This window comes from Musa acuminata, chromosome BXJ1-9, assembly GCF_036884655.1.
Source record: "Musa acuminata AAA Group cultivar baxijiao chromosome BXJ1-9, Cavendish_Baxijiao_AAA, whole genome shotgun sequence".
Classification (NCBI taxonomy): Eukaryota; Viridiplantae; Streptophyta; class Magnoliopsida; order Zingiberales; family Musaceae; genus Musa; species Musa acuminata.
This window is the reverse complement of record NC_088335.1, coordinates 40,417,428-40,430,832: the sequence shown is the minus strand read 5'-3', so window position 1 is coordinate 40,430,832 and position 13,405 is coordinate 40,417,428. Positions and strand designations below refer to the sequence as shown.

The following is a 13,405-nucleotide window of genomic DNA, read 5'->3' as shown; positions in this document are numbered from 1 at the left end:
TCCGTGGATACGGTGCTTGGACTCCTTCCTCCCCTGGATAAGATCTATCTCGCTCACCCTTATCTACGACACCCACGATGTACCGCGATGTTCTCGCGAGACGACCGCCTCGGCGTGGTTGTAGAGTCGCAGGGTCCCACGCGCCGCCACGCGGCAACTCGACGCGGATAGGCGCGGATCCGAGCGCCCCGAGAAAAAAACGATATATTCTCCCGATAGATCGATGATTATATCGTTGGATATTCTTCCTTTTCGTTACCGTTTTTTTGGGCCAGAATAAAAAGGAAATCACAACATATCGTATGCCTCTTCCTATATAAACACCCCCGTCCTCGCCTCCGACTCTCGCCCGGTTCCCCTCCCTCTTACTCTTATTTATAACTCTGCCCCGTTAGGTTTCTCGTTAGGGTTCCGTCACCCTCCGCCGTCTCCTTCTATTGCTCCGCCTCCCTCCGTCCATTCATCTGAGGTTGTGGCTGGGCCGACCGTGGTTGGTTTCGCGGATACCCAGCGACCTCTGCGGCTTGCGTTGCGCGTGGGCGTTTGATCGATTTCTTAGCCTCCCCCGTGTTCTGACGGACCGGCGTGGGGATTCCGTGGTCGTCTGAGGTCGCGCCAGGGTTCTTCTTCTTTATAACAGACCCTTCCTGCTTCGTTTGGGGGGGTGGCCGGGGCTCCGGCCTCGGCGGCTTGCAAAGCCCCCATCTTGACATCGAGATCTGAAGGCGTAGCGTTCTTTTTATCTTTGGTTGCGGCTGCGAACGGGAAGAGATGCCGGCCCTCGCGTGCGTAGATGCTGCAGTGCCGCCTCCTGGCTACGGCTTCGCGTGGGGCGGCGCTCTTCCCGCGCCGGGGGCATTCCCCGGCGGCGCTCCGACGACGGCGGGCGGTGCCACCTCCGACTGGACCTCCCCGTGGTCCACCGACCACTCTGCGGCGCTCTACCGGATCAACGGGTGGGGCGCTCCCTACTTCTGCGTCAACGCCGCCGGCGACATCGCTGTCCGGCCACACGGTGCCGCCACCCTCCCCCACCAGGAGATCGACCTGATGAAGGTGGTGAAGAAGGCCTCCGACCCCAAGTCCGCTGGCGGGATCGGTCTTCGCCTACCGCTTCTCGTGCGCCTTCCTGACGTCCTCAAGCACCGGCTCCAGTCCCTGCACGCCGCCTTCGACTTCGCCATCCGATCCAACGGCTACGGCTCCCGCTACCAGGGTGTCTACCCGGTCAAGTGCAACCAGGATCGGTACATAGTGGAGGACATCGTGGAGTTCGGGTCGCCGTTCGGGTTCGGCCTCGAGGCCGGATCGAAGGCGGAGCTCCTCCTCGCCATGAACTGCCTCACGAGGGCGAGCCCGGAGGCGTTCCTCATCTGCAACGGGTACAAGGACGAGGAGTATATCGCCCTCGCCCTCGTCGCCCGTAGCATGGATCTCAACACGGTCATCGTTCTGGAGCAGGAGGAGGAGCTCGACACGGTGGTCGAGACCAGCCATAGGCTCGGCGTTCGGCCGGTGATTGGCCTCCGGGCCAAGCTCCGCACCAAGCATTCTGGTCATTTCGGATCCACCTCCGGAGAGAAGGGCAAGTTCGGGCTAACCACCACGCAGATCCTCTCCGTAGCCCAGAAGCTCCAGCGTCTCGAGATGCTCGATTGTCTCCAGCTCCTGCATTTCCACATCGGCTCGCAGATTCCGTCCACGACGCTCCTAGCCGATGGCGTCGGCGAGGCAGCCCAAATCTATTGCGAGCTCGCGAGGCTTGGGGCGGCGATGCGCGTGATCGACATCGGCGGTGGTCTCGGCATCGACTATGATGGCTCTCACTCTTGTGGTTCTGACATGTCAGTGGGTTACGGACTCGAGGAATACGCCGGTGCTGTGGTCCGGGCGGTGATGTCCGCCTGCGACCGGAAGCATGTGCGACACCCCATCATCTGTAGCGAGAGTGGCCGGGCTCTGGTGTCCCACCACTCGGTGCTTATCTTTGAAGCGGTCTCATCCAGCACCACGAAGGCTGAGCCATTGCCGTCCATTGGTTCCAACCTCGCATACTTCCTGGATGAGCTTGCGGATGATGCTCGTTCTGATTACCACAATTTAATGGCCGCTGCCTTGGACGGCGAGTACGAGACCTGCGCTTTGTACGCCGATCAGCTGAAACGGAGGTGCATCGACCACTTTAAAGACGGTGTTCTCGGCCTCGAGCACCTGGCGGCCGTTGATGGTCTCTGCGACCTCGTGTCGAAGGAGTTGGGGGTGGCTGATCCGGTGAAGACTTACCATGTCAATCTGTCGCTTTTCACCTCGATGCCTGATTTCTGGGCGATCGGGCAGCTCTTCCCCATCGTTCCAATTCATCGTCTCGACCAGCGGCCGGCGATCAAGGGGATTCTATCCGATCTGACATGCGACAGCGATGGTAAGGTCGACCGGTTCATCGGCGGGCAGTCGAGCCTGCCGCTTCACGAGCTCGGGGGAGGAGATGGCTTGGGAGGCGGATACTACCTGGGAATGTTTCTTGGAGGGGCTTACCAGGAGGCGCTCGGAGGGCTGCACAACCTGTTCGGGGGGCCGAGCGTTGTGCGGGTCTCGCAGGCCGACGGGTCGCATTGCTTTGCGGTGACGCTGGCGGTGCCCGGCCCGTCGTGCGCGGACGTCCTGCGAGCGATGCAGCATGAGCCCGAGGTGATGTTCGAGGCGCTCAAGCACCGGGCGGCGGAGTGCGCGGCCGGGGATGCCGTGCCCCGCGCTCTCGCCCTCGCCTTCCACTCCATGCCGTACCTCGTCTGTGCCGCCAACGCCGCCGGCGTCTCCGCCAGCGACGGGGAGGGCACGGACGGGATGAGCAGCGACTCGGACGGGTGCGCCGGGTGCGGCGAGGAGGAGGACGAGGAGTGGGAGTTCATGCGCTGCTTGCACGTGTGAATGGGCGGTCTGTTGCTGCCGCTCCATTCAAACATGTCAAGGCAAGTCGTGGTGGTGGTGGTCGTCGGAGTGTTTCGCGTTTTGGTGCTGTCAGCTTTTTCTTCTTCTCTCTCGTCGTAGTCGCTGTGTTAGATTCCAAATCTACTTTGATTTTGGTGATGGTGATGCGCTCCGACCTCCTCTTGAGAAAGGGGGGGCGGTACGTGTCCTGCTTTGCTTTCTATTCAAGTTGCTTTGCTTGTGTTATGCTTCCATGGTATGTGAATATACCGGCGGAGGAATAAGAGGCATCTCGCGCTTGGGAATCTGTCAGGGACCCACCAGCTGACCGGCGAATCATGTGGGAGCGGACTGTGGGGGCGGTGCAGCACGCATTTGGATGTATGCCACGCTCCAACCCAAACGAATACCGTCGCAGCTTTATCTGGCTGACCAACCGCACCAACGAGAATTCGAAACGTGGATGATGGAACGTGTCAGGCGTTGGAAATACGATCAGATGGTGCAGCATGCGGTCACCAAAATCAAAACGATACAACGGACGAATGATCGGTTCAAGACATTCGGATTTTCTCGGACTCGAGATTTCCTTTCGATCCGAGTCGACTTCCTCGATCGATTCTACCTATCTCGCTTGGTAAAAAACATAACTTAAATCCTTTTTATCAAGTCGGTTCACTAATTAAATTGTTTCCGTATTTAAATTAAATCGTATATCATAATAACATAAGACAAAAGAATTCTATTATGTTTGTTAATCTTTCATCCCTTCAATATATTCCATTTATACTATTAATTTTCTACTCATTACAAAAAAAATATTTAGTATTATAATATTTGGATGAAATAAAATTACCTTTATGAGTTTTTCATAATATACAATATATATTATCATAATTGTCTGTCTTTTTATAGATTGATCTATAGAGTGAATTGATACAATTACAGTATCATTACATTATGTTATAATGATTTTAGTAATAACCAAAGAAATAAAGTGTTCTCAATTATGTCAAGTGTTGTATTTCAGATATTAGAAAAACAAAGAATGTTATTAAGGAATTTCCAGGGACGAACGTTACTTCCTGGAAAAAGCTTAAAATGAGAGTTTTTTTTTTAAATGAATTTACTCATAATATATATATATTTATGTATTTAATAAAAATATGATTTCAATCATTAATTAATTAATTTAATCAATAACTCACTAATTAACTTTAAGCACGAATTGAGTTCACCCTCCATGTATAGTATTTCTTTTCATTATTGTCATTTTTTTGTTTACTTGCCATTTTTTAATAAAAAATAAAGGTAAAAATAAGATTCAAAATAAATATCTTTTGATAATATATTAAAATCTTTACAAACTAAGTTAGTTAAGCATATATATATATATATATATATATATATGCAAAGGTTTAGTTGCCGACAGTTTTGAATCATTTTACGCGGCCGGAGCTCAATTGTCCCAAGGCAGAAGATGACAGGACTACGTTGCTGAGATCGGACAATTTGTATGCGTGGAGCAACTCCGTTGGTCCCAAGCCACAAGTTAATTAGAGGCAAAGCCTCGACGAGTGTTTGCTTCGGGAAAAAGGTTACAAAGTTGTCGACGGCCATAGCACTTGATGGAATCCTTTTCAAAGTCTGTCAACTGCTGTGATAACGATTTATGTGGTCAGGAATATCATTGACCGTCAAAAGAGTCACCATCGATCAATATGAATATATTGTTTCCAGTCAACTATTCAAACTTGTTTCTAGTCAAAAGAGTTACGCAATCAAACTATTCACATTATATTACTTGAATTATCGTGTATGGAGTTGTAACGTCTGATGATATCACGTTCACCATGGTACTACTATATAAAAGCCACGGTGACATATTTCGTAACGCATATGGTATTCATCTTATATTGGCAAATCAGATTATACTACGATTCGATCAAACTCGATCAGATTTAAGCTAAATTGGATTTTGTGTCAACCGACGTTAGGAATCCGAGTCAGAATGCGATCGAGATTTCCCAACCCCACTCATCCCCACGGATAGGAAACCCTTCCCAGCAATGATCGCTGTTTTGGGCCGTTCGATCTATCCAAATGTGACAGCTCATCGATCTCGGTCTGAAGCACGATTGCCAATCACAGCGAATCACGCGGATCCTGTGTTTCCTGTAACCCATCACTGGCCGTCGGATCCCCATCCTACTCGCGGAAGGGCAAAGCGAACGGACCTTCTCTCTCCATAAATATACATCCTAATCCTATTAGTGTCCTACACGACGTATTATTCTGCTTGATCTGTAGTTTGGGATCGTCAAACCCTAGGTCTCGTCTTCTCCTCCGTTCCGGCGCTCGATGGCTCGTACGAAGCAGACCGCTCGTAAGTCCACCGGTGGCAAGGCTCCCCGGAAGCAGCTCGCGACCAAGGTGCGCATCCTCATATCGCGGGCCGATCCGCCTCTCGATTTCGTTTATCTCGAAGGCGTCTTTCGTTAACTTGTTTTTCTTGGACGAAGGCTGCGAGGAAGTCGGCGCCGACGACGGGCGGCGTGAAGAAGCCCCACAGGTATCGGCCCGGGACGGTGGCGCTGCGTGAGATTAGGAAGTACCAGAAGAGCACGGAGTTGCTGATCAGGAAGCTGCCGTTCCAGCGGCTGGTGAGGGAGATCGCGCAGGACTTCAAGACGGACCTGCGGTTCCAGAGCCACGCGGTGCTGGCGCTGCAGGAGGCGGCGGAGGCGTACCTGGTGGGGCTCTTCGAGGACACCAACCTCTGCGCCATCCACGCTAAGCGGGTCACCATCATGCCCAAGGACATCCAGCTCGCCCGCCGCATCCGCGGCGAACGCGCCTAATTCTGGCGTGGATTCTCGCTTGGTTAATCTTAGCATCTTTGTTCAAGAGATTTGACCTGTTAAATTAGAGGAGATCATATAGGACTGCCGATCGAATGGTATATGTGTCCATCTTTATTTTATCGGTAACTATTTTAATTGAATTGTGCATGTGTAGATGATTCTTGAATCAAGGATTAGGGTTTTCCGATCGACGACTCTAAATCATGCGCCGCCCCTCGTTTTGAAATAGAAGCCTTATTGGATTATTAAGAGAAGGGAGCATGCGGATATTACTATAGAGATGGCATTGGAACCATGGGAAGCAAATCAAGAGCGATCTTGGTGAAGACTCGTGATTGTTTCTGCTGTTTAGATGCCTGTATTTGATCCCTTTTCTCGTTCCAATGCCTGCCAGGTGCTCGATGAAACGACGCCTGCCACCGTTTCTTCATGCCTAACATATACAACATCGTGGGTTTCCGCGTCTCGTCTTGCTATTGGCACCCGCTTGGACGAGAGCGAAGTTGTTCCTCCTATCGCGTACCCACAGAATCAAAGTTAGCATAAATTATTTTTATTTTTATTCTAATTAATTATTTTATTTTATTTTATTTTTCCATCTTTACCTGATATTATATATATAAAAATTTGACATTGCACTTGTGAAGTTTTCATGTTCAACAAAAAAAAACAAAAACACCGTTGAATTAATTTTGGGTTTTGAAATCCTCGGAACGTTAGCGTCGATAAGAATTTAGACGTTGCATTTCCTGCAATTTTCATCTCCACCAGTGGTTTAAAATCTTAAATCTTTGTAACCATTCAATTTCCATGGCTATCAACCCCCCCAATCTTTACATCGTTCACGAAAAAATATGTTGGCATAACTCAAACGTCGTCTTCGTAAGATATTGCTGTTACTTTGTCCATCAGCTAAGTAGACAGACAGACGTTACGGCTTGCATGAGGAAGGAGCGAGGTCAAGCTTCCATGTGACGTTGAGCCAAGCCCACCCACCATTGTAAAGGGAACACGTACTCCCACCATACTAAATGATCGACGGAAGCCCGGTGCCTTGCTGTTCCGTCGAAGGCTTTACCGATACCAAATATGACTGACGGTAACAGTCTCAAATTGACTTCCAATGCCGGCAATCTCACCACCGGTGGCACCAATGTTGACTCAAAATTCGACTGGCCCGGAGAATGGATCGATCACATTGGTAGATATTATTGTTGGGTAAACTGCAACGATTCCAGCAATAATATTTCTTAACCTCAACTTCTCTAATGTGTAAAATCCCATACCGGTGGACTTCATTCACCGTAAAGCAATGCTGCAAGTGCTCGTCACTAAATAGGCTCCAAAGCCAATGGCTTGTGTTGGACCATCTGTCATGGGAGGAGCTCTATAGTTTAGCTTGTCAACATCTCTCACATGTATACATCAAAAAAAGTGCAACCAGCCAAGATTCATGTGAGCTTGTAATTTATTGATGCAAATAGTAGTACATACCCTTTGTCATAAATTTTAGTAGGCTCACTCAGAGAGGAAATCTCAACTCTCTTGTGGGTGATGATGATGCAATATAAGAATAATCATTTTCTATGATTGAGCTCTATGTTAATTAAAAAGAATGTCAGCTCAATATTTATGAGATCTGTAAAGTTCCTTTGCTGATTGCTGGTGATCTAACATAAAGTTTGGGATTATGTATGAGGAAGGAGGGTCAAAAGAAGAGTTCCAACAAGTGAGACTATGATCACCAATAAAAACAAGTAATATTCTCTGCATTATCGATGAGCAAACAATATGGCAACTGACATTTTAGCTATTCACAGCTGTATCTAAAGTACAAGCAAACAAAACATCTGATCCTTTCACTGCCTTCCCAAAACTCATCCTTTGTTTCCTTGCAAAAGCTCCTTGTTGTTCAATCCTCACAGCTCCACCTTGACGTTGGCACACAATTCAAGTAGCGGCACCAGTGGCAATGGTCGTTTCCATTAACTCCCCTGAAGAGCATGACCGAGCTAATTGCAAATCTGCAGAACAAACATGCGGTGAGAATTGCGAGTACCGGAGAAACTAAGACTACAGTTGGAATGGCAGCAGTGCCAAATTCAAGCTTCCAACATGGTCACCTTATTTATTTTGACAAACAGTTGGTCGTCAATCGGTAATTGTCAAAGAAGAGTGACAGTTAGTGCATAGTGAAATGAACTTCTAAAAAATATAGCAAAATTTGTCAACTGCTACTATCTTTCAAAACTGTGAAGCAGCTAACATTAACACAAGGATGTTGCCGATTGTAAATGCAATGCTAGATGATGCAATTTTATGCATAAAATGGGATCCTTGGAAGAAACTTGTGAAGGATTCTTACCCAGCTATCAGCAAAAGAAATGCAATCACCCATAAGACGCACTGGTATGCTTTGTACTTGGACGTAACCTGAGCTGAAGGGGGCAGATCATCGCGTTCCATCCATCCAACCCGAGGCTGGATTAATAAGACAAAACCCAGGAGGAAACCTGATACGAACCCTCCAATATGCGCAATGTTATCAACATGAGGAAATAGGCCGATACCCAAGTTGATGATAATGATGACCAAAAGCGTTAATAGGGCTGCAACCTACAGAAGAGATAACTTTAGTCTGTCTGTGGTGCTAAACTAAGCTGAAATATTGAAGGATACAAGCCCGATAATCACCCTATTGGAATAGATTGTCCAATTTATAATGAGTTCTGAAAACATTGCTCCAAGAAGTCCAAACAAAGCCCCGGAAGCACCAACGGAGATGTTATTCATCAAGAGAAGAGCTGAGAGAACAGAGCCACCGAAGCCTGACAGCAGATATATCACCCCAATGCGCACTGCATGGCATAAAATTTGTCATGCTAAGAACAACTAAACGAACATTCACAAAATACAGAGAATTAGATGTTTCAGAGACAGCATAGTATCATCATCTTCCATTTCCAACGTCAAATTTTGAGTTAGCACTGAATAACTTGTGTATTGGACATGTACGATAGCCAACTGAAAAGAACCCTAATCCATTTTCTGAGAAGCAAACGGTGGTAGCTGCATTTTCTTGCTTACAGTGACCAAACAAAGAAGAGGCTACTAAGGTAATCAATCCACAAACATGCGCTGATCCAATGAATTAAATAGCAACACTCACCGAATCCAAATTGCTGCTCGAGACGAACTCCGATGAAGAGCAAGCTGAACAAATTTGCAAGCAAATGGATGAGACCTGCGTGTAACCAAATACACGTAACAAGCCTCCAGCCTTGATTCTGATAGACTACATTGTTCCATTGAAGAGCCCCCATTTTTTCCAAGCTGAAAAGGACGAGTATATAAGAGGGAAAGAACAAGTTCGCACCAGAAGAACTAGAGACAGCAGCTACACACATATAAGCAAAGAACTTCAAAAGTACTAGACAAGTTAGCCAAAAGCAGAAAAATCCACAATATGGAAAAGAAACTAAACATTAAAAACCAGAGCATGAAGTGTAGAAAGCAATCCAACTTTTCATACCTGAACTAAACAACTTTAAAAAGGAAAAAGTGGTACACCTACACACATTCAAGTAAAGAACTTCAAGAGTGCTATAAGCTAGCCAAGCATAAAAATCCAAATCATGTTTATAGACAAGGAAAAGAAACTAAAAGTCAACAAGCAAACATAAGGTGCAGTAGAAAGCAATCAACTTTCCATACTTGAACTAAAGAACTTGGAAGGAAAAAGGTGGTACGAAAATTCGAAGTCCACCGAGCAATTTAAAGTTCCAAAAGCGAAGGAAAAGGATAGAGGACACTGGACGGGGAGAGCAAGAGAAGGATTTACTAGGAGGATCACCAAGAATAACATCACCATCTCCAAGTATTAGCATATGAGTATGAGAAATTTTGAAGACTAACATTTGAACCCGATCAACAAGGAAGAGAGAGAGAGAGAGAGAGAGGAATCGAACATTTCGTCCGTTCAGACGGCAAAAATGTCGCCCGAAAAGCGAATAAAAATCCAAACTTTAATCAAAATACCAAGGAGGCAGCAACAGGTAGGTGAGGTTTACGTGGAGGAGGAGGGCCCGAGGAGAGGGTTCTGGCGGATGGGCTGGAAGGAGAAGCGGTGGAGGAAGCGGGCGACGCAGCGGCCAAAGGGTTGGGGGTGATCGGGGCAGTTGTTGACGTACATCTCCACCACGAACACCGCCACGAACGCCACCAAGAGGACCGGCACCAGCCACGGCGTCCAGGCCCTCTCGGCCGCCTCCGCCGGCCCATGACCGTACGCTCTGCCGCCCCGCGGCCGCTTCCCGGCGCCGTCCCTGTCCGTCTCTACGTCAGCCATACCGGTCACGCTCTCTCTCTCTCTCTCTCCGGCGCTCAAAGGTGGAGCCTTTAAGGCCGCACGGTGTGGGTGGCTGACCGCGGGGGTCGCTCGGCTTGCAAGGATGTGAGCTGGTGGAGGTTAAGAACTCACGAAGCAGTGTGAGGAGGCGGAGGACGTAATCGTAATTTTGTTTTCTGCTCTTTTACGGTTTGCCCCTTCCATTTCTATTTTATTGTTGTTTCATCCTTCTGTCGACGCACAATCCGCACTCGATCAAAGGACGTAAGATTAAAACTTTCTTTGCTTCTTTTGTTTTGCGGTTTGGCCCCTTCCCATCTCTCTCTCTCTCTCTCTCTCTCTCTCTCTCTCTCTCTCTGCTTTTAGCATCTTTTTAGTTTCATTATTTCTTTATACAACAATCATAATAAAACTCAAACCCTTTGTTCATTTTATTGTATAAATAATATGCTAATCACTATTATTATATCTCTAAACCTCGATTTAGTTTTGGAATAAATAGTTAGAAATTCCTGCATTTGGTGGAGGATTAAACATATCAATTTTCTTTTTTTGTTTTAATATTATACACCTCTTTCTTTTGTTATTGTCTATATTGTGTACTAAAACTTCAATCATTTAACTGTGTGTATAATATGTTAATCACTAAAATAATTTGGTTGCGACCAAATATTAGCATATTACACCAACACAATGACCCTAAAGTTTCAACAAATATTAATAGATTATTGTAATTCTTAAAATCCAAAAGTTATATATACATTTGATTCTTCATAATCTAATATGATATTTAGATATCTCTCTAAATATTTAGATCTTTCATGAACATCCTTCTAACATTTAGTCCCGCAAATATATTGCTCACATTAACATCCATTGAATAAACTTAGATTAATAATCACTATCAGCATCCATTTTTTTAAAAAATATTAATATCTAATTTATTTTTTAATTTTCACCAAAGAATAAATTTAAAGCGATAGATATATTATATATATATGATAAATCTGAAGGAATATTTTAGATATACAGCTAAAAAGGTTACTACTGTCTTATGACCTTTCTATACTAACAATTTTTTTTCAAAAATAATTGATCAACATGAATCAATAATGTTTTTATCCATTCCACTAAAAGGATTCCAAGTACACATATACTAAAAAATCAAAACATTTGGAAGATTAATGGGCCCCATAGACAAAATATATCTTCATTTCATCTTTTATTATTTATTTATTGTGATAAAAATGGCATCAGCTGTTCTTGTGATTCACTATAGATCTCCAACAAACAAAAGATGTCTCCATTTCATCCCTTCTTTTGTCGTTTATTGTGATAAAAATGACATTAGCTGATCTTGTGATTAGCTCAAGATTTCCAAGATATCTTCACTTTCCATGCAGATATCTTTAATTTCCATGTACTACTACATACATCCTCCACCCATCCCATCCCATCCCATCCCATCCCATCTTGCGGAACATATCTATCCCACTAACCACGCGGCCGACCAAGAGACACTCCCAAGATATTTTTACCTGCCCGCCATCTCTATAACCGAAGTCGGAGCTCGTAGCTCTCCTCCCTGCACGTACAGCTCGAAGCTGTTGGCCTCGTGGCATCGATGGATGCGGAGGAGGTGATGAGGATGGTGACGAGAGGCTCCTGCGGCTGGGCTTGGACGGAGGAGCGGCACGCCTCCTTCCTCAACTGGCTGGAGGAGTCCTTTGTATGGGGCCTCCCGTGCGGCTGCGGCGGCGACTGGATCCTCCCTGACAGCGCCACCGAGTCGACCCGTGACCTCCGCCGCCGCCGCCGCCGCCGCCATGGGCTCGTCGGAGTTCCTCGTCCTGAGTTCAGCGAGAGAGTGGCGAGCAGCTAACCGTTTGATTCTTTGTCTGTGGACTGTTCCGAGTCTGCTTCCTCTTGTGTCTACTGTGGTTGGCTTTGAAATAGAGGCCATGGGATCAAATTAATCATTGTTATTGTTTTGTATTTAATTGGTGACCTAATAATCCATCTCAGATCATCTGGGTTGATGAAGAAGATGAAAGAAAACAATTGTTCTAACAACGCTCTTGAGGGGTATGTTAACATTAATTGCATGACATAAACCACTTATTAGGATTTTAAGGATTTCAAGGATCCAATCTCCAATCAACTCTCTATTCCTTTTTCTTTAGGAAAAATGTTTAATCCTATTAAAAAGGAATATTTGCATATGAGTTCCCTATAAAGATAGTGATTTTTTATTTGATTCTTTAAATTTAAGTTAGTATGTATTCCTATATAGAACTTAAAAACTAACATATTCCCCCTTGTACTTACTAATACCCTTCTACTATTTTTATTAATATATTTTTCATGCTTAACAACTGAACATTAAATGTAGTTTAGGTTCTTTGAATATATATATATATATATATCCTATTCTTTCAATAAGTAAAACACATTAGCTGTTTCTCTTTGATTAGGCAATAAAGGTTAGAGAAGGACAATTACTTGTTCTTAAAATGAGTATTCTTAAGCGCAAAAAAGTGAGAGAGCTCTCTGTTCTTGATTCTCCTGTAGTTGGATTTAGATTTTCCAGAATCACAAGAATCTGATATTTCAACTTAGTACTTTTGAGATTTTGAGATATTTAGAAGAGTTGTTAATTGGATAGTACAGTAGGATGAAAGTGATAGATCAAGACTAAAAGACTTGGTTAAGTTTCAGTAACATAAACTCTATTTATACATGTCAAGAGGAAAAAATTTTCTCTATCAAGATGAGTTAGTTAGGAGAGATTTCCTCAAGCAAAAATCTTATCTTCTATCGTACGCCTATAAGATTGAGCTCCTGTCAAGGATCTCGATATTGGACCAATGAAATAAAAATATTTTATGGACGAAAGGTTATGTGAGAGAGTCTGCTAGTTAATTAGCCATATGTACGTGAGAAACATGTAGTTAATTTCTAACAACTTGATCTCGAACGAAGTGGAAGTCGATGACAATGTATTTCATGCGTGAGTGGAACACTAGATTGACGTATAGGTAAATGGCTATGATATTATCACAATATATTATAGGAGTGAGGGTGGAGTTGATGTCAAGTTCTTTTAGTAGATTTGTAACCCAATTGAGTTCTATGGTAGCAATGGCGATGACTCAGTATTCAACTTCAGTTATAGACCTTACGACTATCTTTTACTTTTTTAAACTCCAACTGATTGGATTTACTTCAAGAAAGACAATATACCCTAATGTAGATGTTTTATTAT

General features: G+C 45.0%; 3 protein-coding genes across 3 annotated transcripts; 2 read left to right on the top strand and 1 right to left on the bottom strand.

The window, feature by feature from the left end:
- Window positions 1-331: 331 nt before the first annotated feature.
- Window positions 332-3,174, top strand: LOC135593530 (arginine decarboxylase-like). The gene has a single exon (XM_065083642.1). It carries the CDS (start codon window positions 772-774, stop codon window positions 2,926-2,928), a length of 2,157 nt encoding a protein of 718 aa, XP_064939714.1. The 5' UTR covers window positions 332-771; the 3' UTR covers window positions 2,929-3,174.
- Window positions 3,175-5,201: 2,027 nt separating this feature from the next.
- On the top strand, window positions 5,202-5,932 carry LOC103998555 (histone H3.3). The gene is made up of 2 exons (XM_009420047.3): window positions 5,202-5,361; window positions 5,451-5,932. The coding sequence occupies exons 1-2, from the start codon at window positions 5,290-5,292 to the stop codon at window positions 5,787-5,789; spliced, it is 411 nt and encodes a 136-aa protein (XP_009418322.1). The 5' UTR covers window positions 5,202-5,289; the 3' UTR covers window positions 5,790-5,932.
- A 1,608-nt stretch (window positions 5,933-7,540) lies between these two features.
- On the bottom strand, window positions 7,541-10,252 carry LOC103998553 (RHOMBOID-like protein 3). Its single transcript, XM_009420046.3, has 5 exons — window positions 9,863-10,252; window positions 8,962-9,125; window positions 8,487-8,650; window positions 8,158-8,408; window positions 7,541-7,816 (listed from the first exon to the last, which is right to left on the bottom strand). The coding sequence occupies exons 1-5, from the start codon at window positions 10,138-10,140 to the stop codon at window positions 7,705-7,707; spliced, it is 969 nt and encodes a 322-aa protein (XP_009418321.2). The 5' UTR covers window positions 10,141-10,252; the 3' UTR covers window positions 7,541-7,704.
- Window positions 10,253-13,405: the final 3,153 nt, after the last annotated feature.